The sequence below is a fragment of the Phycodurus eques genome, chromosome 8, assembly GCF_024500275.1.
Source record: "Phycodurus eques isolate BA_2022a chromosome 8, UOR_Pequ_1.1, whole genome shotgun sequence".
Taxonomy (NCBI): Eukaryota; Metazoa; Chordata; class Actinopteri; order Syngnathiformes; family Syngnathidae; genus Phycodurus; species Phycodurus eques.
In genome coordinates, this window is record NC_084532.1 from 25,209,996 (window position 1) to 25,235,437 (window position 25,442).

The 25,442-nt window shown below is 42.7% G+C and overlaps 4 protein-coding genes across 5 annotated transcripts in view; 2 read left to right on the forward strand and 2 right to left on the reverse strand.

Annotated features, from left to right (window-relative positions):
- Positions 1–1,187, reverse strand: part of paics (phosphoribosylaminoimidazole carboxylase, phosphoribosylaminoimidazole succinocarboxamide synthetase) — a 17,218-nt gene extending 16,031 nt beyond the window's left edge. Inside the window, 1 exon segment of the mRNA XM_061683106.1 lies at positions 984–1,187. Coding sequence (XP_061539090.1) covers positions 984–1,038 — 55 coding nt within the window. The 5' untranslated portion in view covers positions 1,039–1,187.
- ppat (phosphoribosyl pyrophosphate amidotransferase) overlaps positions 1–7,421 on the forward strand; it is a 17,685-nt gene extending 10,264 nt beyond the window's left edge. The window contains exons 2-11 of the mRNA XM_061683107.1: positions 2,706–2,772; positions 2,862–3,068; positions 4,150–4,262; positions 4,335–4,480; positions 4,895–4,967; positions 5,043–5,194; positions 5,498–5,625; positions 5,700–5,921; positions 6,704–6,824; positions 6,887–7,421. Coding sequence (XP_061539091.1) covers positions 2,706–2,772; positions 2,862–3,068; positions 4,150–4,262; positions 4,335–4,480; positions 4,895–4,967; positions 5,043–5,194; positions 5,498–5,625; positions 5,700–5,921; positions 6,704–6,824; positions 6,887–7,059 — 1,402 coding nt within the window. The 3' untranslated portion in view covers positions 7,060–7,421. The remainder of the gene's footprint in view (positions 1–2,705; positions 2,773–2,861; positions 3,069–4,149; positions 4,263–4,334; positions 4,481–4,894; positions 4,968–5,042; positions 5,195–5,497; positions 5,626–5,699; positions 5,922–6,703; positions 6,825–6,886) is intronic.
- On the reverse strand, positions 6,085–14,246 carry si:dkeyp-117h8.4 (uncharacterized protein LOC572032 homolog). The gene is given in 10 exon segments (XM_061683108.1): positions 6,085–7,668; positions 7,804–7,842; positions 8,409–10,408; positions 10,410–10,809; positions 11,762–11,834; positions 12,860–12,885; positions 12,968–13,001; positions 13,775–13,830; positions 13,935–13,998; positions 14,115–14,246. Coding segments are annotated over 9 exon segments (2,769 nt in total). The 5' UTR covers positions 14,193–14,246; the 3' UTR covers positions 6,085–7,668; position 7,804.
- Positions 14,247–14,482: 236 nt separating this feature from the next.
- On the forward strand, positions 14,483–25,263 carry aasdh (aminoadipate-semialdehyde dehydrogenase). 2 transcript variants are annotated; one of them, XM_061684730.1, is made up of 13 exons: positions 14,483–14,914; positions 14,999–15,119; positions 15,574–15,818; positions 17,237–17,429; positions 18,282–18,633; positions 19,332–19,504; positions 20,064–20,295; positions 20,361–20,473; positions 21,609–22,158; positions 22,226–22,389; positions 23,030–23,155; positions 23,231–23,362; positions 24,857–25,263. In XM_061684730.1, the coding sequence occupies exons 1-13, from the start codon at positions 14,673–14,675 to the stop codon at positions 25,229–25,231; spliced, it is 3,018 nt and encodes a 1,005-aa protein (XP_061540714.1). In that variant the 5' UTR covers positions 14,483–14,672; the 3' UTR covers positions 25,232–25,263. The 2 variants fall into 2 exon arrangements, with proteins under 2 accessions (XP_061540714.1, XP_061540713.1); XM_061684729.1 differs by having other exon boundaries at positions 23,030–23,362.
- Positions 25,264–25,442: the final 179 nt, after the last annotated feature.

The following is a 25,442-nucleotide window of genomic DNA, read 5'->3' on the forward strand; positions in this document are numbered from 1 at the left end:
TGAACTATGTAGTACTGAATTGTGGAGCTGTAGCCTTAAACTAGCAAAGGCCTACATCCCAAAAAATGCATCTTCCTTGGATGCCACAATTTACAGAACAGGCCAGTGTTGCTATTTCAGTTCCCAAGTGTTATGTATTGTGTGTTATTCGGGCTACCGTAATCTGTTAGAACGCAAAGCACTGTGGGTACATATTTTAGCGGCAAGCATGTGCTCAAATGTCATCTAGTGTGAGCCTCATGCTGAATGGCGTGTGCCGCCGTCTTTAATGCACCGCTAACGTTCCCTGAAGTGTGTGTTATGCGGAGCCACACTCCAACACGACGCCAACCGAGGATGTGACACCGCGGAGACGAGCCCGCCGGGCAAGAAGAGTCCGGATTAGCTCGCGAGCTAGCCGGCGGCTAGTACCTCTTTTTTGCACTGTCGAAAGCCGACCCGGTGGGAAATATTCAAGTCGCCGGAGGCTTTCAGTGGCTATATGTTCGCGGCTCAAACATTTCGGAAATGTGTCGGCATGAGAAAGATGCTATCGACGTGGTGCTATTTGATTGACTGGTGACAATTGAGCGCGTTCAGCTGACACACCAACAGTGTTTGAGAAACTGGATTTTTCACAATTTTGAAGCCTCATTTTAGATAATTGCCGATGCTTGAAAAACATATATTAAAATCATTCAAATTTGGCAGGACTGTTAACAACACTCTGGTATTTCAAATTTACAAAACATTTGTTTTCACTTCATAGGGACAATGTATTTATGTAATTTTAATGTCCGCTTACAATTTTGTTCCACATTTATAACAACATACCATATCTACACAAGTAGCTGCTTATTAAAACAGTACAATTTAATGCTTGATATAAATGAATATGGAAAACAATTGAGGTTAGCGTGTTGGTGTGGCCCTCGACAACCGTCCCGCTTTCTCACGCGGCCCCCTTTGTTAAATGAATTACCCACCCCCGGTCTAAAGTTTACCTTCCGAAGCTGAGGAGGTGTAGATGCCTCCCTGATGTGCTCCCACCTCCTCCATTTGTCGTGTCTGGCTGGGGCCTCCTCTCGCGTTCAAGGCCCGGCAGTCCTTCCAGCCACATCCGACACTGAGCCTCCTCAGACGCTCCGAGACGAGCTCAAATGTGACTCTGCTCTGAGCCTCGTGCTGAGCCGCCGCCTCGTCCCACCCCCACACGCGCCTTAGCCAGCTCGTCCGCCCCCCCCCCCCCCCCCCCCCCCCCAGCGCCTTTTTCGAGCTGACGTGGAAACACTTTCCCCACCCCCTCGACCCGTCTGGCGCTGCTGCTCAGTTCCCTAGGCAACCAGGCGCTTAAGCCCGAAAGCAACGCCCCCGCACAGGAAAGCAGCCTCACCACTGGCTTAAGCTATGTGCTGAGGGGGAGGGGCCAAGTGTAATGTGAGAAGCAGCTTGGTAAATAGACTGGAACTGCAGCAAGGCGACTCCTTGTAGATGAAAAAGCTCCTCAGCCACCCCCCCCAACCTTTTTGGGCCTCCGTAAAACCTGTTTGGTTTGCCTGCAGGCTTGGCAGCTATGTTGCGCTTTTATAAGGTGATGCATGTTTAATCCTGCAAAGAGAGAGGAGCATGATTACAGTTAATACACAAGGGAAGAATGTGCCCTAGTATTAAATTTTTAAAAATTCCTCCCTTTGGAAATCATCTATCGTGAATCTAGTTAATCTTTTCATGTGTCTAGCCAAGAAAAGGGGGGAAAAGCCGGTTTCAGAGGGGCCGTGTTAATCACGCACATTTTTTCCTTTTCACAGCAGAGCTCTGTTTCTATTGCATTAGTGTTTTTATTTGAGTAATAACACTTGATGAAGCCTTTCCTAAAATTCCATACTACAAAATAAGTGAAGTATGATTATTCCTGATATCGGATCTGGCCGATATCTGTATCGGGCAAAACTCAAGGCTGCAGTATCGGATCAAAAGTGAAAAAGTTGGATCGGGACAGTCCTGTTATATATCAAAGAGATAATTTTAAACAATATGATATAATAAAAACAAATGACTAATGTAAATTTGCTAAACAGCCTATAGGCTACAGTATAACAAGTTATGAAAATAATCCATCCATCCATTTTCTGAGCCGCTTCTCCTCACGAGGGTCGCGGGCGTGCTGGAGCCTATCCCAGCTGTCATCGGGCAGGAGGCGGGGTACACCCTGAACTGGTTTCCAGCCAATCGCAGGGCACATACAAACAGACAACCATTCGCACTCACAGTCATGCCTACGGGCAATTTAGAGTCTCCAATTCATGCATGTTTTTGGGATGTGGGAGGAAACCGGAGTGCCCGGAGAAAACCCACGCAGGCACGGGGAGAACATGCAAACTCCACACAGGCAAGGCTGGGGATTGAACCCGGGTCCTCAGAACTGTGAGGCTGACGCTCTAACCAGCCGTCCACCATGGCACCGTTACGAAAATAATGATATATTAAAAAAAAAATGTCATATCATCCCTTGCTGAATATTATTTTGAATTAATAGAAATACACATAATTTTTAGTTCTGTGTTTTGGCATCTATGATTCCAGTGCTTTTACTGGTATTCAAGAACTTTATGCAAGTGTAGTATTGAAGTCAACATTTTTGTATCATGACATGATTACTTAGTATCCTTCTGCGCTGGCATGGCAATTTCTTTTTTTCCTTAACACATGGGCTCGTGTCTCCTCAGAGGTCAGGAAAGTGCCGGTGTTGTCACAAGTGATGGAGCCACTCCCCCGACATACACAACCCTCAAGGTAACGCAAAACCCCTTACAAACTACGGCAAAATTCAGCGAGCGACTCGATAGCCCTGCTGCTACTAATTGCATGGGATTTATTTTCAGGGCATGGGCTTGGTGAGCACCGCTTTCTCCCCCGAGGCGCTCCTCAAGCTGCGCTACGGCAACCTCGGCATCTGTCACACGCGCTACTCCACCACTGGCATGTCAGAGCTGCAGAACTGCCAACCCTTTGTGGTGGACACGCTGCACGGCCAGATAGCGGTGGCGCACAACGGAGAGCTGGTCAACGCGCACGCCCTGCGGAAAAAGGCGAGTCGTCTACGTAGAGCGCCGGCTTCCACCAGTGCCCATTAATACAAATATTTTTTTAATTTTTTTTTTGTTATTAGGGAAACACTCCCCCTACAATCCAAACAAGCGCAGTTGTAGGAGGAGATCTTTGGCCCGTTACAATTACAGAACTTTACAGTATTAGGGCCACACCAGGCGAAACATATTACAGTAAGAAAAGCCAAGTTCCAATCAGTCAATATTATTATGCAGTAGAGTCAACTTTTAAAGAGTCATAATTTAAGATAAGATAAAAGCCAACATTTTACAAGGAAAAAAAAGTGGTCTGAGGAAAAAGTCATATTGAGGAAAATGATATTATAAAAACATAATGCAATAAAAAATGTAATTTTGAGGAAGAACTTTCATAGGTTTTGAGGAATAACTTAATTTAACAAGGTAGAAAGTCCTAATTTATTTTATGAGGAAAAAGTAATATATTTTAAAGGAAAAGTCATAATTTAACTTGATATTGTAAGTAACAATTTAATGTTAAAGTCTATGGAAAATCATTCTTTCATGTATAGTAAATTTTACAAGTCATAATTTAATAAAACTGAATTTAATTTTAAAAAACTCAAATTTGCCAGGAATAAGGGAGGGGAGCACAATTTCACAAGAGGAAAAGTATTAATCTTATGAGGAAAAATAAGCGTTTTACCAGGAATAATATTCCAAAAGTAAATATGGTTTAACTTCAGCATGGTACAGAGCAATTGGCTGACAGCGAGTGTGCCAACATCGTCATTATATGGGTAAATACAATGAAATTGAGGTGCAACTCCAGGTTTGTATTTCAAGAATTAAAAATATATGGAATAGGATTTTTTTTTTTTAAAAGTACAATACAGTGCCAATATTAGTTTGGCTAATGCATTATTCTTAAAAAGATAAATAAATAAATAGCTCACAGTAACAACTGTTGGAAAAAATCCAGATCCGCTCACGTTTGTCCAGATCTGTATTAATATTTATCCAGGACATATTCTACCCTTCCCAAAAATGTTGCAAATGGTAGCGCTTGATAACAAACCAGCGTGTTGTTCGTGCGCCCGTGCAGGTGATGCGTCACGGCGTGGGCCTGTCCACCAGCTCTGACAGCGAGCTCATCACCCAGCTGCTGGCCTTCACTCCTCCTTTGGAGGAGCTGGACTCACCCAACTGGGTGGCCAGGTTTGTGTCCTGGCGTAACACTCTTCTCTTTTTGTCTACCAACGAGTAAATTGTCTTCTCATTGTTTTGTAGGATTAAAAATCTGATGACGGAGACGCTGACGTCGTACTCGCTGCTGGTGATGTTCAAAGACGTCATTTACGCCGTGCGGGACCCCTACGGGAACAGACCCCTTTGCATCGGACGTGTGGTTCCCATCTCCAAACTGCACAACTCGGGTAACAGCCGTCAAGCCCAAGCCAATAACAAATCGTGTCTTTATAGCATAGTAATGTAATAATAGGCGGAACGTTTCACTGTATCCTTTGTTTATTAAAAAGAAGTATTGATGTTGCTGTTTCTTAAAAAGAGAGCCGATGAATTGATTGGCGACCAGTTTAGGGTGTACCCCGTACTTTCATAAAAAGACAAAGAACTGAGCTTGCTCTTTCCTATGAAGACAAACTATTGATGTTGCACTCTCCTAAAAAGATGCCAAACTATTTACGTTGCAATTTCCTACAAAGAAAAGATTTGTAGCAACAGCCGTGAATTGAAAAGGCTCCCGAAAGATTGATAAACAATCCTCGCCCCCAATGGATGTTGATAATTAGCCGTGAAGTCTTCTGATGATTAAGTTGATTGGTTGTCAGGTGGGGGTGAGGCGGACACCGAGGGCTGGGTCGTGTCCTCTGAGTCCTGCAGCTTCCAGTCCATCGGCGCCAAGTACGTCTTCACAGATTAACCTTTGGACGCGTTAACTCTTCTGACCGTTTCTTCCGTTTTGCTCTTGACACTCAGGTATTACAGGGAGGTCCTCCCGGGAGAGATTGTCCAGATATCCCGACACGGAGTCAAGTCTTTGAGCGTAGTGCCTCGTCGCGAGGGGGACCTCCCTGCCTTCTGCATATTTGAATATGTATACTTTGCCAGACCTGACTCCATTTTTGAAGGTTAGTGTGTACACTGTGCTGCTATGGCACCTTTTTGCTCTACTGTGGCCATTTTGGGCCAATAGAAACTCATTAAACTACGTTATTGTAATTCCTTATTTACTGCGGTGAATTGTACAGTTTGAGTAAAATTGGTTTCATTTTAAACTCGACACGTTTTCTGTTTTATACTAATGACATGAACTGATGTTAAAAACAGTAAAAGAACCACCAAATTTTGTCTGCACGTTTCCAAAGGTAGTCAAATGGAATAAGGCCTAAGGGTTTTTGATGCAACATAATAAGGAAATGTATATGCAACAGGACAGATGGTCTATACCGTCAGACAGCGCTGTGGTCGACAGTTGGCCATCGAGGCGCCCACGGACGCAGACGTGGTCAGCACCGTACCAGAGTCGGCAACGCCCGCCGCACTGGGTTATGCCCAGCAGGTCTGCCGAACAAATTTGCAACAAAACCCCCAAAATGTCCTCCTCGGTTCTAAGCTAAGCTTCTTTTCTCACAGTCTGGCATGCCCTACATTGAAGTTTTGTGTAAGAACCGCTACGTCGGGAGAACCTTCATCCAGCCCAACACCCGCCTGAGGCAGTTGGGCGTCGCCAAGAAGTTTGGCGCCTTGACGGACAACTTTGCCGGCAAGCGGGTGGTGCTGGTCGACGACTCCATCGTCAGGGGCAACACCATCTCACCTATCATTAAACTACTGAAGGAGGCGGGCGCGACCGAGGTTTGTTCCGCTGTTTCTTCCCCATTACTATACAATGGTCATAAAATTAAATCTAGACTAAGTATTTTTATCATTTCTCATCTATTTATATTTCACAAGTCTCTGCTCATCTGTGACAGCAGTTTGGCACAATTCTTTCAAAAAGAAAAAAAAAAAAGACCAAGTTTATTTTATTTTTTTAATGCCAATACCAGTTAAAGTTTACTGTCAAACTAAACCAAACAAAAATAATTACGTTTTGTATTTAACAGAGCCACACAACTCTGCCTTTAGGGAATGGCCACTAGCTTAATGCTAACACACAATGTAAAATGCCATTGACAGGCTAACATATAGTGTCAGTAACACACATATGATCACTAAAGCTGGAGCAACATATGTACAGGTATACAGGAAACATAGCAATACCCACAGGCATGTATATTTTTTATCCTCTGCAAAAAAAAAGAAAAAAAGGCTAACAGTGATATTACTGAAGCTTACCAAGTCAGTTGTGAAACTTTTTTTGGTGTGAATTATACTGCCCCCTAGTGGCCAAGGTGCACGCATCAGAAGTAGCACAATGTGGAATTGCAACGGATTACTGGCATTTACATTTCAATGGAGAAAGATGATTGGAAAATTTCCCACGTCACACCTGATATCTCGGAGCACACCAATATGCCACGGCTTAGTGGTTTGGAATCTCTGATCGAAGGCACATTTTTCCTGACAATTTTAGCTGGAATTACAAATTTGACCATGAAGGTATCGCTGGATTGAGCCACTCTCCTCTCTGGCAGGTCCACATCAGAGTGGCTTCTCCTCCAATCAAGTTCCCCTGTTACATGGGCATCAACATCCCCACTAAAGAGGAACTCATCGCCAACAAGCCGGAATTCCAAGACATCGCCGATTACATCGGTAAGCGCCGATATGCCTGCTTTGAGTTTTACTACCGCTGACTGTTGCTGTGTTGCATTCAGGTGCCAACAGCGTGCAGTACCTGACCGTAGAGGGGCTGGTGACAGCGGTCCAGAAAGGAATCTCCTCCCTGCAGGGCAGCGAAATGATCGACTCCACATACAAGTCGGGTGGGAGGGTGGGACACTGCACCGCATGTCTGACCGGCAAGTACCCGGTGGAACTGGAGTGGTAAACTGGTGGGCGAGTCTGGTTACATTTGGCACTCCATCCTGCAATTAAAAACTTTGTCCTTGTTACACAGCAGCTGAGTGCTTCTACTGACCTCTAGTGGTTGGATTCTTTTGCCTTATGTAAATATACCATTAGAACATTTTAGTTTGCTCCGTTTTATATGACCAGACTTACATTTATTATGCATAAAAAACACGCACACACAAACCAGCAACCAAAGATTATTGTTATTATTTTTTTTTAGACTATCTGAGTTTTGTACTAAATCGAGGGACCGTGTACAACGTCCCGGTGGTTCTGAATATGTTGCATTAACATGCTGTTTTGTTACACACGAAAAAAATAAACACTGACTGAATTCATCATGAAGCCCAGAAGTGGCATTTTACATTTCACTCATTTTATTTGAACTAACTTATTACTAACACTAGAAACTTACACACAATGTGGTGAAAATACAGTGAACATGCATATAATATTTTTATGTAAAATGCAGATTGAAGCCAGGTGAATTACATCTTCACAGCAGTCCAGTAGAGGTGGGTCACGTTACCAACATTTTCGACACCTGTTCCCCGTTGAGTGACCTGGCAGCAGGAGTCACCATTATCTGTTAATGTATGGGAAGGGAGGAAATAAGTGTAGGAATACCACCCAAAAACAAAAAAAACAACTTCTGACAGCCAAAAATCCAGGTTATCAAAATCTGGACTGGACTGTTTACCCAAACACACAGTTCAGTTACCTTAGTAGCTTGCGGACATATTTGCCTCTCCTGGAATTCCTGTTAAACAGCAATGTAGACATGAATGAATCAGTGAAACAGTTCCCAGATGTTGACATGACAACTAATGCCAATGGCTACTAGATTTGATACTTCTGAAATAACAAATGTCATCAAATAACTTAATAATAAATGGTCGTCTAAGTGAAGACAATCACGTTAATTTCTCACTCATTAACAATGATATAACAGCGTAGGAAACACCATTTCTATAGATCTCTGCAAGTGTTAACGTTTTCAAATGATCACTTCAAAAAACAATTCCAAGGAAATCACAATTTCCAATCACTGGTAAGGTATTTTTTTAGAACAGATCTGCGGGCTACACATGTAGTCTCTTTTGAGCTACCGTGTGCCCGCGGTCACCATGTTGGTGACCACTTGTCAAATTGTCCGGTGGTTGTGTATATGTGCCCTGCGACTGACTGGTGACCAGTCCAGGGTGTAGCCCACCTCACGCCCAAAGTCAGCTGAGGATAAACTATTGAAAATAGATAGATGGATGTTCTCAAACAAATTTAACCTGATTGTCTGTCTTAACGCAGTGTTACATTAAGGACGTTTACCAAGTAGGTACTCCTCCGGCAAGCCATGCGCCTCAATGGCCTCTTCCAACGGCGGCCGACCGTTGAAACCTCGAACCGTGCTATGCTCGAAGACACCACCCTGAGGAGCCTCAGTGTCGCGCAAACAGAGGCGGCGTCTCAGCATCTCATTTCTGTGCCGCTTGGACCCTGGAGAGTAGGGACTCCAGCGCTTGGAGCGGGACAGGTTCTCCCACTCCAACTCTCGGTGGCGCTTCTTCAGCTCGAAGCGATGGGGTGACAATGCCAGCGCCGCCAGTGATTGGGAGGAATGATGCCGGGAGGCATCGGCACTCCTGGTGCACAACCGGCAGGTGCGCCCGTTGAAGAGTTCGCTTTGGCACACAAACTTGTGATACTGCTTAGCATAGTCGTCATCCAGGTCCTTTTCTGAATAAGTGAAGCAGCCAGATGCCTTGGAAGAGTCAATTGAGAGGTGCCGCCAGAGCTTATTGCGGGCCTGTGGAGGGGAGCGCAAGCAGGACCTGGGGTCGACCATCTGGGGCGTAAGCAGCTTTCGGAGAGGGGAAGCCCGGGACCTGAAGTAGTCTAACACACGAGCAGAGTTGGGGCTTCTGGGGAAGGACTGAGGTGATCTTGTGAGGCCTTCCCAGTTCACCATCCCCTCTTTTAAGGGACACTGCTTTACTGGGAAACCAACGTCGGGTCGCTCTTTAACTGCGGTGCTTTCAGAAGTATTGCTGGTAGAGGAAAAAAGTCTTTTGGGACTTAGAGACAAGTCTGGGGAGGGATCAGATGGACGCAAAGGACTACAGACCCACAAGGACGGCTGCTGCTGCTCTCCAGCAGCAAAGAGAGTGAGCCTTTTGGACCTCAAGGAAAGGTCTAAGGTAGGACCGGAAGACTGCGAAGGACTGAGGGTCCAGGAGGATGGCTGCTCTCGGGCAGCGGCACTAGAAAGTCTTTTGGACCTCAAGGACTGGTCCTTGGAGGAACCAAAAGACCGCAAAGGACTGAGGACACACAAGGATGGCTGCTTCTGCTCTTGAGCAGCAGAGAGTTCGAGCCTTTTAGACATCAGAGACAAGTCTCCAGAAGACCGCGAAGGACTGAAGACCAGCGAAGATGACTGCACTTCGACAGCAGCGCTAGAAAGCCTTTTGGACCTCAGGGACTGGTCGGAGGAAGGAGCAAAAGACCGCGAAGGACTGAGGACGCACAAGGATGGCTGCTTCTGCTCTTGAGCAGCAGATAGTGTGAGCCTTTTAGACCTCAGAGACAAGTCTGCAGAGGGACCAGAAGACCGTGAAGGACTGAAGACCAGCGAAGACGACTGCTCTCCGGCAGCAGCGTTAGAAAGCCTTTCGGACCTCAGGGACTGGTCGGAGGAGGGACCGGAACAATGCAAAGGACTGAGGACCCACGAGGATGGCTGCTCTCCGGCAGCAACGCAAGAAAGCCTTTTTGACCTCAGGGACTGATCTGAGGAGGACCCGGAAGACTGCGAAGGGCTGAGGACCCAAGAGGGTGGCTGCTCTGTGGTAGCAGAGAAAGAAAGCCCTCCAGATCTTTGGGGCAGATCCAAGGACACCCCTAAAGAGGGACCAGGAGACCGTGAAGGACTAAGGCTACATGAGGACTGCTGATTATTTCTGTAAACAGAGAGAAAAAGCTTTCTGGACCTTAGGGGCACGTCCAAAGACACTCCTGAAGAGGCATCAGAAGACTGTGAAGGACTGAAGAAGCATGAGGATGGCTGCTCTCCCATAAGCCTTCTGGATCTTAGCAACATGTCCGAGGAAGCTTCAGAGGAGGGATGAGAAGACCGTGAAGGACTGAGGACAAACACGGATGGCTGCTTTCTGGGAGCAGAAAGAGAGAGACTTGTAGAGTTTGAGGGAAGGTCTGACAAAGTCCCCAAAGAGGAAATGGAAGACTTTGAAGGACTGAGGCCAAATAAGGGTGGCTGTTCTTCCACAGTGAAGGTCTCATTTAGTTTACTTTTAGGTTTAGGAGGTGCAGGGATACAAGTCTGGTTCATTGCGTTCTGAATGTTCTGCTCCCTCAAAGGGGAGCGCTGGCAGCTGGTACAATTGGATCCTGGATTCTCCTGTCACTTTTTTGCTCGTGGTTTGTCTGTTGTTCCTGACCGCACTGTGGACGTGGTTGCCTCTGTTGGACTGCTGTCGCCACTTGCGGTACTTTTGGAGCACACCGTCCGCCACATTGGAAATGTGCCACCGGTGACTGGCCCGTCCGATTCGCTCTATCATGCTGGGGTAGAGCTCGGACAAAGTGGTGCCTTGACTTCTAAGGCTCATCTCCAGCACCTCGTCATGGTCCTCGGGCAGGACGTCGGTCTCAAAAAAATTCCTCTGACTGCCGTCAAGCGAGCTCTGCTGGGAACGCACAATTGACACTCCTGCAGTGGTCACAAAATAGAGAAAAGACCAAACTTTAAAATGATACATACTTAGCTTTTGTTTGTGTTAATTTCAAACCTCCCCAAAATCAGCATGTTTTGAGGCGGTGGTGCGGTCTCATGAAAATGAGCCACACTCATCTGCTCAATGCAATAATCACATCGCAAGGTTCTATAAAAGAACTCTGGTACCCAACATGCACTGCAAGCATCATTTCACCAATCACAATTGTACTGTAACTAGTTTTACAGATAGCAAAATATTCTCCAAAGAGGCAAAACGTTCCTGCTTCAAGTTGTCATTCTCAGCTTTAGTTAACTGTAAACAAATATTTGAACAACGCATGTCAGCTGCCGAAGTGCTTGAATTGATTAATAATAATGTTAAATCCATGTCCTGTTTAGTTACACATGTAGAAAGAGTACAAAGATTGACTGATTGAATTATACCAGTCAGGGAAAGTCACAGGTTGTAGTAATCAATGAACAGTCCATTATGGTAGAAAGACTATCTTAAGGATAGTGGGGGATCAGAGAATTTGTCTTTGGGCAGAATGTTTGTTTGCAGGAGCAGAGGTTGACGAAGGAGCCCTCTCACAGTATAGTTCTTCAGAATGCAAGGACCGAAACCAAACATCCTCCCATGCGCCATCAAGAGTCTTCAATAAATGTAAAAGTGATGTTGAATGTTCATTCAAACCATAGCTATTCTCTATAAAAAAAAATTGCTAATATTTTGGGTGTCTGGAATGGATTAATTGGATTTACATTTCCTATGGGAAATTTTGCTTTGGTTTTTGTAAGATTTGGTTTCAGTCAGACTTTCTGGAACATATTTATCTCAAATACAGAGTCCACTGTACAAACATTTAAATTAGTCAACTTCACATACATCCTCTTCCCTTCATCCCATCAAGTCACTAAGTGCGAGGTTTTAAACTGCTGCTCTTACCATCACCATCATCAGTGAACATCCAGCAAGAAACGTAAGTTTCATTTCTGCCATCTTGTTGCGTTTGGTCCAGCTGGTGAACATATACATATTATACACTCAAGACACAAAACATCCTTGCATTGGAAAACAATGTTTCTGTATCATCTGCAGTTGACTATGCTGCTTTCCACTGCAGACTAGGAAAATAGTACCACAGGAAATGACAAAAACCACGTCGCATCGAGCGCATCGGAAGGCACGAGACATGCTAACTAACTACAGCAATCGATGGGAACGAGGCTGGCATGTATTTACAGTGAACCTTCGTCCATTTGAGATTCACTGTACAGTACTTCCAATTTTATCCAAAAGGACACTGGTGGCACCCAGTAAACGGACCGCTGCAGCAAAGCAGAGACTGTGGAGTATAATCCTGCAGCGTCCAGGGTAAGCGAATATTAGCAGGCCGCATATTTATTTTTTACGATTCTTGCCATGCGTACTCAGATCTTGACTACAGAGACTTTTTTCCCCCTCCGGAACAGATACTGATTAATAGTAGTCAAGGAGATTTTTTAAATCTTAGAAAATAGACATCTTTTTTTTTTTTTTTAATTCTTACAAAAAGTATAGGGAGCTCCAAGGCTCAGCAGCTTGTCTTTTAAAGTTAAATGGGGGGGGGGGGGGAAATAGCTTTCTAAAGTTGTTGTTGTTTTTTTTTCCAACCGTAAATACTTTTCCAAATTTTAAAAAGGAACTCAAATGTTAATATTTCACTTATCTTTGTTTTAAATTAAAACAAAAACAAGTGCAGGGAGTTCCACAGGGTCAGCCGCATCTCTTATAAATTTAAATACAGTACATAAATAGTCCCCTGAAGTTTACCCAGTTTTAAATAATTTTGTATCAGCCATCAAATTTAAAAATATAAATACATAAAAAATTCCGATGTGTGTCAAAATGCAGAATATGGGCCCAGCCGATATCTGGTCTATCCTTAATCTTGACCATCGAGTGACGAACATCCATTTCCATCGGCTGGATGGCATCTACTCGGCACACTTTCCTGCTTTTGCCAGTGGAAACGAATCAATGGCAAGAAGAAAGTGGACATACCTGTGAAGACCAGGAAGAATTGTGTGCTGGGGGGGAAATCATAAGTATAAATGAATAAAACAGGTCTACAAACTCTATTAGAACCCTTTATATGTGATTGACACTTACACTGTAATAGGTCGTCTCTTGAATCCAACAGGCTCTGAGGAGAGATTCAGGTTTAATTATGATTTTTTTTTTTTTTTTATTACTTCACTTGTTTTGGCACATACACTTCTCACAAAAAGTTAGGGATATTGGGCTTTTGGGTGACATTTCAGGATTAACCTAAAATGCACTACAACCTTTACAGCAGGGGGAGTTATTTTGAACGCGCATGTCCAGCTTTTCAATGTTTCAGTCTTTTTTACAGAAATGACTGTCCTTTCCAAAGATGTTCCTTTCTGTGACTCTTCCAGTCTCTCTCGGTTTCAACCTTCTGACAACACTATGCTCTGTGGCCACTTCTGAGAAAATCTAGTTTGACGCCTCGTAATGGCGACGTACTGTTGACAAGTTGTTAGGCGTCATCCTGGTCTTGTGATGTAAACAAAATAATAAGAATAAATGTGACCAGCATGATGAAGAGGAACGTTTAAATACCAGTTGTAATGGAACCAGGAAATGGACTGGTCCATTCATGGATCAAACACCTGTTGTGAATATTGTTCTCCTTGAGAACAGGAAGTTGGGCAAAAACATACTGAATAATTAAGCAGTTGGACATGTACATTCAAAAGTTTAGAGGTCAAATTAAGTTCACCTTGAATGATGATGATTTTTTTTTTTTTTTTGTTTTGTTTTTTTTTTTTTTTTTTTTAAATGGGCTCCTCCTAAAAATTCAACCGAAAGCCCAAAACTCTAACTTTTTTACCAGTAGTGTATTGAAACTCGAGTGGAGTCAGACTGAGGAAAACAAATATACTTTTTTTGCACCTTTGATTCGATCTCCAGTAACTGCTTTTTCGACAGCGCCATGTAGTGCACCAGGTCTTTAAAATAAAAAATATATATAATAAAAATAGACAAAACGCTGTCAAGAACATGCTAATCAAGAGCCTCGGCGCAGAAACATGAAGAACAAGCACTAACTTACCGTCTGTACTGGTGTTATTGAGGTCCACATCTATCGCCTCGTCTTTATATTCCAGCTTGCAGTACTGTTATTGATGGATTTTCAAATATTACAAGTTGGAATATGTTGATTTGTCAAGTCTTTAAAATATATATATATATATATATATATCACGTCTCATCAACGAGTTGGAACACGCACCTGGTCTATAATTCGACGCAGCGATCGTTTGTATCTGAGGCCGTTCATGGCCAGTTGCTGTTTCATTTGATCTTCCATTAAAACGAAGTAAAAGTGTCCACTGCGGTAAAAAACAAAAAATGGCAATTTGGTTCAAACCTTGGCCGTTATCAGTACGCGAACGGTGATTGGACGAGGGGATCTTGCGGTGCGTTCAGGTCATCCAGGAGATAAAACAAACTGGGGAGGAATTCTGCATGCAGTGTGGATTAAACACACATGTAACCTATCCTATTTCTCTTTATAATAAATTTATCATCTTAAAAAAAATAAGAACCATAAAAGTTGATATTCATTCGGTGTAATCATTTCAAGATACGTAACCTCGTTTTAAACGTGAATGCAGCCAGTTTTCAGCGGCGTGGTTGGGTATTTACGTCATAACCACGCGACAATGTTGCGGTGGCGGCGGACCCAAACACTTTATGTTCCTGGATTATGTTCGGTATTAAATATATTAAAAAATAAATAAATAAACTATAAATAAATAAACAAACTATTGCTGTGAGGCGTGGTAGCATGGAGTCTAGCGGCACTCTGCAGGGACTGGTAGCCACCGCCGCCTCCGTTCACTCCCAGCGAGTAGCGGTGACCTTTGACGGCGGGTCGTCGACGGACGGCCCGGTGTCACTCCTCTACCAGGACCTGCTCGAACTTTCCAGCGAACTCTGCCGCAATCTGCAGCAGCACTGCGGGCACAATAACGGCGTAATAGGACTGTACTGTAGCGACGATCTGTTCATACCGGTGTGGATCATCGGGTGAGCTCATCAAACTTGGCCTAACGTTATAAATGTGTGTGTAGAAGAGGTGCAATGTTTATTTTCTGCTTATTTCGTTTGCAGGATCCTGCAGACACCAGCTGCATACGTGCCGCTGGATCCAGGTGCTCCAGGACTTGTCTCGTTCCGGGTCATGAGCAAGTGCGGCCTCAAGTTCTGTACTGTGAAGAGCGACCTCCTGCAGGTTTGCTCAGTTTGCGATGGGGTTGATTTACTTAACTGCTGAGAGTACCAGGCGTCTGATCAAGGTAGGGTGTTTACTAACGGCATTGCAACGTCGGCCAATCAAAAATGCCATGTAGTGTCACATGAGCTTTCAGAACAAAAATGACGGAGATCCAGCCGGCTGCTGCCAAACCGTACCAATGCAGTTCATGCACTGTGTGCACTGTGTTTTCCAACAGTATTTAATTAATACTACTAGCTTAAAAAAATCATAACTGTGGCTGAAAAGCGAAGTCCCTGTCGCCGAAATAATGTAGTCAATGAATGGGGCCATCGTTGCCAAAGGGCTGTCACGGATTAATGGCATCGCAATTCATTTCAATGAGGGAATTTGATTTGATATACGACTAAACTGATCATTTATATTGATACGTGATCACGCTCGACTTTCCTGTATTTCCTTTCCTATGAAGAGATTCCAGGCAGCTCTCACCCAGCACATGAGCGTGGAGGTATGCGCGGTGTTGCCCAAGTTCAAACTCACTCTGGTTCGGGTCGAGCCGCTGACGCACGGCGAGCGGAAAACGGAACCGGCGCGATCCCTCCGCCACGGAGGAGGAAGTTTGGCGTACGTGCTGCACACATCGGGAACGACAGGCCTGCCCAAGATTGTGCGGGTGCCGCACCAGTGCATACTTCCAAACATCTTGCACCTTAGGTCAGAAAGAACATGTTGATTTTTTTTTTTTTGTTCCCACATTTACCAGTAAATAATTGATTTGGGCGAACGTAATTAATTACGTAATTAATTGCTATTAAAACGTGACTGATGGATTGAGGAAATAACTGTGCTGTGTTATTGAAATGCAAATTCAGGGGTGTCAAAGATTTTTTGTCATAGGGCACATTATAGTACTACTGTGAAACCATATAATTGTTTAATCACCTCATCAAATCATTATATTGACAGCGCACAACAAATTGATGGTTTTAACGTTAGAAGTCAAGGACAGTAGTTTGTTCAACAATTGCAGAAGTTACTGTAAAAAGGGTTTTGGAAACAGGAAATGCTTAAAATAACTCAACGTAAGTATTTATTTGAAATTTTGGTGCAAATTAAAAACAAAATGCGGAAGTTGGCAAACATGATTCGCTTTCGTGGGCCACATAAAATTATGTGGTGGGACGAATCTGGCCCCCGGGGCCTTGTGTTGCACACCCATGTCATACATTCTCATTTTTAAAATGTTAATTATTCATGAAATCACATGAAGACATTGCTATTCAAATGTAACAATACTGTAATTTCAATTTAATTAATGAATGTTCTTTTATTTTGGAGTGCTAATTGAAACTAGTTTAATCTGTATTTACCTGAATACAAGAACTAAATTGTAAATGTAATTGAACAACATGATAAAAGTAGCATTTAGAATGTCGACTGATATTTAAATTTAAAATTAATTGTACAATGAAAATGAATCAGTTATTCACATTTTTAAATAATTTTAATTAAGTCTTTTTGGATTTTATTATATGTACTGCACTTTTCTTTCAGCTGTGTTTTTTCACTAAGCGCTCTATGAATAAAGTTGGTTTGACTTTTAATTACATATAGTTTTATCTACATAAGTGCAGTAATTAAAAAGTAAAGTATAATTAAATAATTACTGTAAATATAATTAAAACATTTAATTTATGACCTTTAAAATGATTAAAATATTTCATTAGAAAAAGTGTAAAAGAAATGTTAATTAAAAAGGAAAATGTTATTTGAAACTATTATACAGGACATTAATTAAAAATGTACAATATATATAATTCAGATTTGTTAAAAATTGTTCCTATGTATTAATTGTGAAAATATGAACCGAATCTTTATGAAAGTAACATTTAAATAGAACAATGTTATGAAGGAATGAAATGAGTCGTTGGGCTAAACTTTCTTGAAATTTTGCTCCAAATTGTATTTTTTTTCACAATATACTGTATTTCATGCATTCGTAAATTTAGTCGGAGAGAAAATTTCTTACGCTTTTTGTTTTATTTAAAAAAAAACAATGTTCAAAATATCCCCTTTATTCCATCTTTGGTGTACTATAAAGACATTTGAACTTGATCGATGTGTTTCGTCAGGTGTTTGTTTGAGGTGAGTTCCGGCGACGTGGTCTTCCTGGCGTCGCCGCTGACCTTCGACCCCTCGGTGGTGGACATTTTCCTGGCGTTGTCGTCCGGGGCTCAGCTGCTGGTCGTTCCCGCCGTGCTCAAGAAAATTCCCAAGCGGCTGAGCGAGCTGCTCTTCCGGCGTCACGCGACGACCATCATGCAGGTTCAATTCTCATTCAAAATCACAACATCCTTCCTTCCTTCCCTCCAATGTTCCTTTCTGCCTTCCTTTCCTTTCCTTTCCTTTACTCACTTTTTCTTTTGCGCCCAGCCTTCTTTTGCTTAAAACGACTTTTCTGCCTTCCTTCTTTACCTCCATCTCACACCTGCTTGTCGTCTTTCCTTCCTATCCTCATTCCTTCCCTTCTGCCCTGCTTCCTTCCTTCCACCTTCTCCCTTTTTTTCTTTACTTCCTTCCCACCACCGTTCTTTTCTGCCTTCTGTCCTTTGTTCCATTGCCCTTCCTTCCCTCAGATGTAGTTTTTCCTCTTTCCTTGCGAAGTTCTTTTTTCCTTATTTCTGTCCATCGCAGACCTTTTTTCTTCTTTCACTCCTTCACTCCTAACTTCCTTCCTTCATTTCCTCCTCCTTTCCTTTATTTTGCACCCTTGCCTTTGTTCAAAGCTGTTTCTGCCTTCCTTCCCTTCCGCAGCAGACCTGCTTTTTCTTCTTTCCATCCTGACTGCCTTCCTTCAGCTCCACCTTTGATTTTGCTTCCTATTGTCACATCTTTTTTTACTCATAAATCCTTCCTTCCTTCAGCACCACTTTTTATTTTGCTTCCTTTTTCACATCTTTTTTACTCATAAATCCTTCCTTCCTTCCTTCTGTCAGTTCAAACTGCTTGTCTACCTTCCTTCCTTCCTACCTTCTTTTCTGTCTTCATCACAGGACCTGTAAAAATAAATCAGTAAGGTAACTTCAAATGTGTATCCCTTCTTTTTGAGCCGCCCTGTATTGAACGAACCACCCAAGGAGAAGAAGAGCGTCACTCTCAAGCGTTTCCCTTCGCCAGGTCACACCCACGCTGCTGTCTCGCTTCGGCCCGCGTCTCCTCCGCCGGGATCTGCTGTCGCGCGGCTCGCCGTTGCGCGTGCTGGCCCTTGGCGGCGAGGCGTGCCCGTCGGCCTCGGCGCTGAACGCCTGGCGCCACGAGGACAACGCCACGGCGGTGTTCAACGTTTACGGCGTTACCGAGGTGTCCTGCTGGGCCACCTGCTACGAGATCCCGCCCTCGCTCCTCCGGCGGCCCGACGGCTCGACCTCCTCCGCCGTGCCTCTGGGGAGCCCTCTGATGGGCACCAGGGTGGAGGTGAGGGACCAAGATGGTGGCGTGGTGACAGAAGGCGAAGGACAGGTGTTCATAGGTGAGCAGCATCCACCACACCTGGGTTAAACTTTAGCCCGGGGGAAATTTGCGACATGTAGTGTTTTTTTTTTTGTGAGGGGGGCTCATGCCATAGTCTAAAACAACATTTATTGAGCCTTAGTATATATTTTATATGATGAAAAATTCATGGCACAACACCACGAAAAAACTTCACAAAGATACTATATACTGAAATAATGATGTTCTCATTTTCAATTTACAGTTTGAGCAAGCTATGACTTGTATACACAGGTTAATATGTGGAAACTACTTCCAACATTTGGCAAAACGTGTTGAAGCACACCTGATGAACTCTCACAGTGGTTGAGAAGGAGTTTAAAAAAGAAAAGAAAAAGTCCAACATAATTAGAACAATTTTAATTTGATTGAATTTAAAACATTTGATAAACTTAATTTTTTTTAAATTGGTTGAGTTTTACTTTTTGGTATTTTTAAATACTTTCTTTCAATTTTAAATAAAGGCAAATGATGACAAAAAGGCCACAGCATCCTTAATTATTAATTCGTAAATCATTTTTCTGTACTTATTGGTCAATGTTGAAATTATTAAAGAAATGTAATAATTTTTTAGAACTTCCTTACACATCCCAATAACATGAAAGTTCGGTGCATTGAAGACTCGTTCGGATTCGGCTGAACTACTCGGTCCTAATGCTAGCTGATTGGCGGAGGCAGGCGGCGACGAGAGGGTGTGCCTCCTGGACCACGAGGAGGCGCCGATGCCCGGGACGATGAGGGCCACGGGAGACTGGGTGGATGTGAAAGGTGGGCAGATGTACTACCGCGGCAGAAAAGACAGAAGCATCAAGCGCCACGGCAAACGCGTCAACCTCGACGACCTGCAGCAAGTAAACGCCTCTTGAGGATTGAGCGCTATATATATATATATATATATATATATATATATAATATATATGTTTTATATATATATATATTTACTTCCTGCCATCTAATAGAAGACCATTTATCATTTGTTATGTCTGCCACTATGCCTCACTGGCATAAATAGAGGAACAAAGATACATTATTTATTGTAAATATAATTTTTTGAGCAATTAAGTGCACAAGTATGTACAGTAAATGAACAGGTTATTTAAAGAGACACATTCCTCCATCTTGTGATCGGATCGGTGATCGGTTATCGTTTTTTTAAACTCACTGATCAGTGATTTGCCCCAAAAATCCTGATTGTGTAAAGCCTAATATATATGTGTGTGTGTGTGTGTGTGTGTAAATCTAAATGTATAATAATCATAAAATAGAATAATATTCTAAATGTTTAACTGTATATTTTTCATATTTTTCAATTTTAACTAATTTTAATCACTTTAAAGTGAAATTTGATGTTCTAAATAGTCCTCTTATGGACACACATATCGATGATACTGGTCATTCCAACGATTTCAGCTGCTCTCGAGTCTGCCCGAGGTGGAGTCCTGCGCCGCGTGCCTGCACGAAGGCTCCCGACTGCTCGCTTTCGCCGTGACCGCCGCACCCGCGGGCTCCGAAGACGCCGGGCCGCCATCTTCTTCCTCCGACCCGAGCGGGCATCTCCTGAAGCGGCTGACTCCGCTGCTGCCCTCCTACGCCGTTCCTGACACGCTGGTGCTCGTCCCCGCCTTACCTCTGACTCCTCATGGTGAGCGTAGAACAAAAATCAATCTATTAGGCACGGCCTGCGTGTTCACTGCCTCTTGTGTGCAGGCAAAGTGGACATGCTGGCTTTGGTGAAAATATACCAGAGGCAACGTTTGGACGCCAACCGGTCACATAAAGATGTCACCGGACTCAAGAAAATGCTACAAAATTTATGGCAGGTATGACACATTTCTATCAATAGCACTTTGAAATAAAAAAATAAAACTAAGCCGCATTGAATGCAGCAGTCAGAAGAAGACGTGCTAACAAGGGTCTCCTGTATTTCCTTCTTGGCAATTTTATCCAAGAGGAGGCTAAGGGCAGCAAGAAAGTGAAACACCGCAGTAAACTGGAGTCAGTGGAATATGATAATACTGCAGTGTCCAGGGTATGCTAATCTTACAAAAATTAGAGTGCTTCTGTATTTATTTCTTGGTAATTTTATCCAAGAGGAGACCAAGGATCGTAAGAAAAGGGAACGGAGACTGTGTGGTCTAATCAGTCGGAACGGGACTTGCAAACGAGCAACAACACCTGAAGAAGATGGGCGTCTCCTGTATTTATTTATCCAATAGGAGACTAAGGGCAGCAAGAAAAGAGATCCCTGCAGCAGAAGGGAGACTGTGGGCTACTAATACTGCAGTGTCCAAGGTAAGCTAATGTTAAAAAAATTAGCGGGTCGCCTGTATTCATTTATCAGAGAGGAGACTAAGGGCAACAAGGAAATGGACCCTTGCAGGTAACTTTGGCAGTTTTGTAATTTTTCATCATGTATCTTCAAATGATTGGGAAAGTGAGAAAACCAAGGTGAATTGTATGCACCACTCAGGAGGAGACACGGTAACAAATAGCACAGATGAATACGGGTCTTCCAATTTTATTCAAGAGGAGACTGAGGACCGCAGCTAAATGTAAAGAAGACCATGTAGTTTCATCAGTCAGAACAAGACACGCCAGCAAACAAAAATGGAGGAGAAGAAGGGTCTCCAGTATTTTACTTATCCCAGAGGAGACTGAGGGCAGAAAGAAAATGGAGCCCTGCACCAAAGTGGAGACTACGGAGTATGATACTAGAGTGTACAGGGTCAGCTAATGTTTATTCTTGTAACGTTAGCTTCCCCTGGATTTTGCATTATTAGTATTAGCCCTGCAGTGAATTGGAGACTGTGGAGTACTAACAGGTTTGGGGTCATTGACCCCAAAAGTTATGAATATATGAAGAAATAAATATATGGCTGGCATCGGGCACAGTTTTCTTGGTTTCCCCCTGAAAACCACAAGTGAACATAAGAATTTCTTCCGACGTGTCAACAGGACGCGCTCGGTCTGGACGAGAACGTAACTTTGGATGAGGGTTCCCGTTTCCTGTTCGGCGGCGGAGACTCGCTGAAGGCGCTTCGGCTCTGCGAGGACGTCCAGGCCACCACCGGAGTCGGTTCGCCTCGGCTCTTGGAGGCGATCCTCGACGGGACCTTCGCCGACGTCCTGCGCCTCCTCGTCGCGCCGGGGAAAAGAGAGCGCGTGGCGGCGGAAGCGCCTCCGGGGGACGCCGAAGAGAGGCGGCCTTTCAAAGTCTTAAAACCGGAGGGTGAGGTGACAGAGGTGACGAGCGAAGATGGGAGAATCGCGGCGGCCCTCGAGGAGCGCTGGTCCTCGGACACGGGCAGATGCGTGGACGCCTCCCCGGCGCTTCTGGTGCGGGAAGGCGAAGACGGCGTCCGAGCCGGCGTGTTCGTCGGCTCGCACTCGCACAGGATGCAGGCTCTGGACCTGGACAGCGGACGCCTGCTGTGGGAGCGAGTCCTCGGGGGCCGCGTCGAGGCCTCGGCCGCCGTGTCGCCGTGCGGACGCTACGTGGTTGTGGGTCGGTTTTCGTCCTTTTCACCGCCGCTTCTCGACAATCGCCGTGACGATGTGACGTCCCGCCTCAGGTTGCTACGACGGCGGCGTGTACGTGCTGAGCGCCGACTCCGGGGAAACGCGCTGGGTCTTTGAGACAGGCGATGCCGTGAAGAGCCGCCCCGCAGTGGACCCCATCAAGGGGCGCATGATGGTGGGCTCGCATGACGGTTTTGTGTATGCCCTGGACCTCCAGGTGAGTTGTTGGCGTGTGACCGAGTGAGAAGTACCAAATAGGGTCCAGTAGAATTGTCTTTTTTTTTTTTTTTGGTACCCTTTCAAAATATTGACCAAGCGACAACTCGGAACTCGAAAAACTGTTAACTGCCACTTGAAAAAAAAAATAAAAAATTCTGAGTAGTTTTTATGTTTTTGTTTTCCGCAATTTTTATTTATTTCGTTTTCTATTTTTTTTTTTCCTTTTTCAGAATAATTTCTTTTTCCCGTAATATTTCTTGTCTGTTTTCCTGAATTGTTATTTTTCTGTTTTTCCAAGTAATTATGTTTCTATTTTTCAAAACATTTTGTTTTCACTTTTCAATTTTTTTCTGTTTTTCAGAGTTATTTTTTCTTTTTTCCCCGAATATTTTTTCGTTTTTCTTAATTTTTGAAAATGTTATTTTATTTTTAATTTTCCAGTTTTTTGGTACATTTTATTTTATGTTTTTCTGAATATTTCTTAAGTTCTTCTGAATCTTTTTTTCAGTTTTTCAGAGCAATTTTATGTCAAATTTATGAAGACACTGTGTTTTTTTAAGTTTTATTTTTATTTAAGTGATTGCAATACACTTCTGTAACTCGTAAGTCAAGGTATTGAGTATCTATTTTTCTTTCAGGCCCGGCGGTGCGTTTGGAGGCGCCACTGCGGGGGCGGGGCCGTCTTCTCTTCACCCTACCTGGACGGCGCCCGCCGCCAGCTGTACGTGGCCACGCTGGGTGGCGAGCTGCTGTGTCTCCACCCAGTGAGTGTCAAAGCTAACGAGTTCAGTCAAATCAAAACAAAAAAAGTGACGGTTTGTGTTGTATTGCGGCGTCAGGACAGCGGCGACGTCCTGTGGTCGCACAGCAGGGACGTCCCCTTCTTCTCCTCGCCAAAGTGCGGCGGCGGCGGCGTGGCCATCGGCTCGGTAGACGGAAACATCCTCTGCTTCAGCCATGACGGCACACTGGTGAGCTAAGTAGCTCAGCTAAGTTAGCATCTGCTTGGTCAAAAATGAATGTGTTGTGAATGTTAATATTTAATGCTATGATTGCCATGACACTTTTCTTCTTTGCCATTGCTGGTACCCTTGATTTTAAATATATATTGTATTTTTTTTTACAAATATATATTCATATAATAATCATAAATAATATAACAATATATAGTAATGAATAAAATATTCTAAAATTATGCTAAAAGCATATGATAGGTATTTTAACTACTCAGATTGGTGTTTATAAAACATTTTTTCACTTTGTAGCACTTAGTTAAACTCAAATCCGAGTTACAATTTGTGAAAATAGAAAGAAGAAAAATAATTCTTGAAGATATTCCAGATGTATCTTTTTGTCAGCTTGTTGTTATTTTAATTACATTTCACTTTTTATTAATTCATTAATCGGAACCTGATAAGCTCAAACTCAACATTAGAGACAGAGAGATGTTCTTATGTATAGTTATATAATCCTTTGTATATTTATTTAATATTATACAAATAATGTTCTGTATAATTTAATTTTTTAAATCGAAAATATATATTTAAGAGATTACGACTTTTTACATTTTTGTAACCATTTTTTACTATTTTAAATGTATATGTTTATTAAATTTTCACTTTAAAATTATGTTTATTTTTTATTAAGTTACATATTAAGATTATTTATTTATTAGATGGGTAATATATTTAGACTAAATATAAATACATATTACATCTACATATTTCTACAACCTATATTTATATAACATATTTACTATATTTAAATTATATTTATTATACTGGTTTAAATTTAAAATTGATTTCATTCATGGATGTTCATATAATTTATATATTTATGTAAACTAGCAAATTTTTTACACTTTATTATTAATATATAACACATTTTAAAATATAATTATGTAATAGTGTTTTTTCATATAGTTCTTAATTATTTTTAAACAATATTTATTTTGACTAGATTTTCTCATGTACATACAATGTAATTGTATAGTGTTATTATTTAAACTATAGTTATTTCATGGATATTTTCTGGAATAATATATTCATTAATAAGATATTTAAGGTATTACATTTTGTATCCCGAAATGACTTACATCTAATGTAAGTCATTTTAACTTTAAAATTCTGTAAATGTATTTACATATTGATATATTTCAAATGTATTTATTCGACATGAAATATATTTATTTTTAGTATATTGAATAACAATGTATTTATTTTTCTATTATTATTGAAACTAGTTTTTTGTCTAGCAATTTATATATTAATGCATTGTTTTCCAGGTAATAAATGTATTTAAACTTGATTTTTGTATGGTTGTATAATTTTTAATGTATATACTATTATTGTCATTGTTATACTAAAAATAAATCAATAAAGGAAATGTTTGGAAAGGGGGCATTTTTATGTTCTTGATTGTTACGTTTTGAAGGATTTTTTTTTTTTTTCCATTTATCTCATCAGCTTTGGGAGTTCCGGACGGAGGGCGCCGTCTTCTCGTCGCCGTGCGTGACCTCCGACCTCCAGAGGCTCCTGTGCGGCTCCCACGACGGCCGACTGTACTGCTTGAACGCCGCCGACGGCTCCTCGCTGTGGACGTTCCCGACGGCGGGCAAAGTGTTCGCCAGCCCGTGCGTCTTCGACGGCGGGACGCGAGGGGAGCTGGTGGCCGTGGCTTCCACCGATGGCACCGTCTACATCCTGGACGCTCGGGACGGACGGGCGCTCTGCTCGCGGACGCTTCCCGGAGAACTTTTCTCCTCCCCGGTGGTGTGCGGACGCTCCTTGGTGGTCGGGTGTCGGAATGATTATGTGTATTGTTTACAAATGGACATTTAGCTATAATTTATGCATGGTTTTTTTTTAAATAAATTGGGTCTTTTAATATTTAAAATAATAAATTGGATCTTTTAAACATGTATCGTCTGTTAACGTACAGTATGAAACTTTAAAAGGCACATGTAGAAAATTTACTTTTTTCGCCAATGTTTGGCAAAATTAGCAACATTCCCAAAGTAGCACACACAAGCAGCCAGTCAATTCCGACATA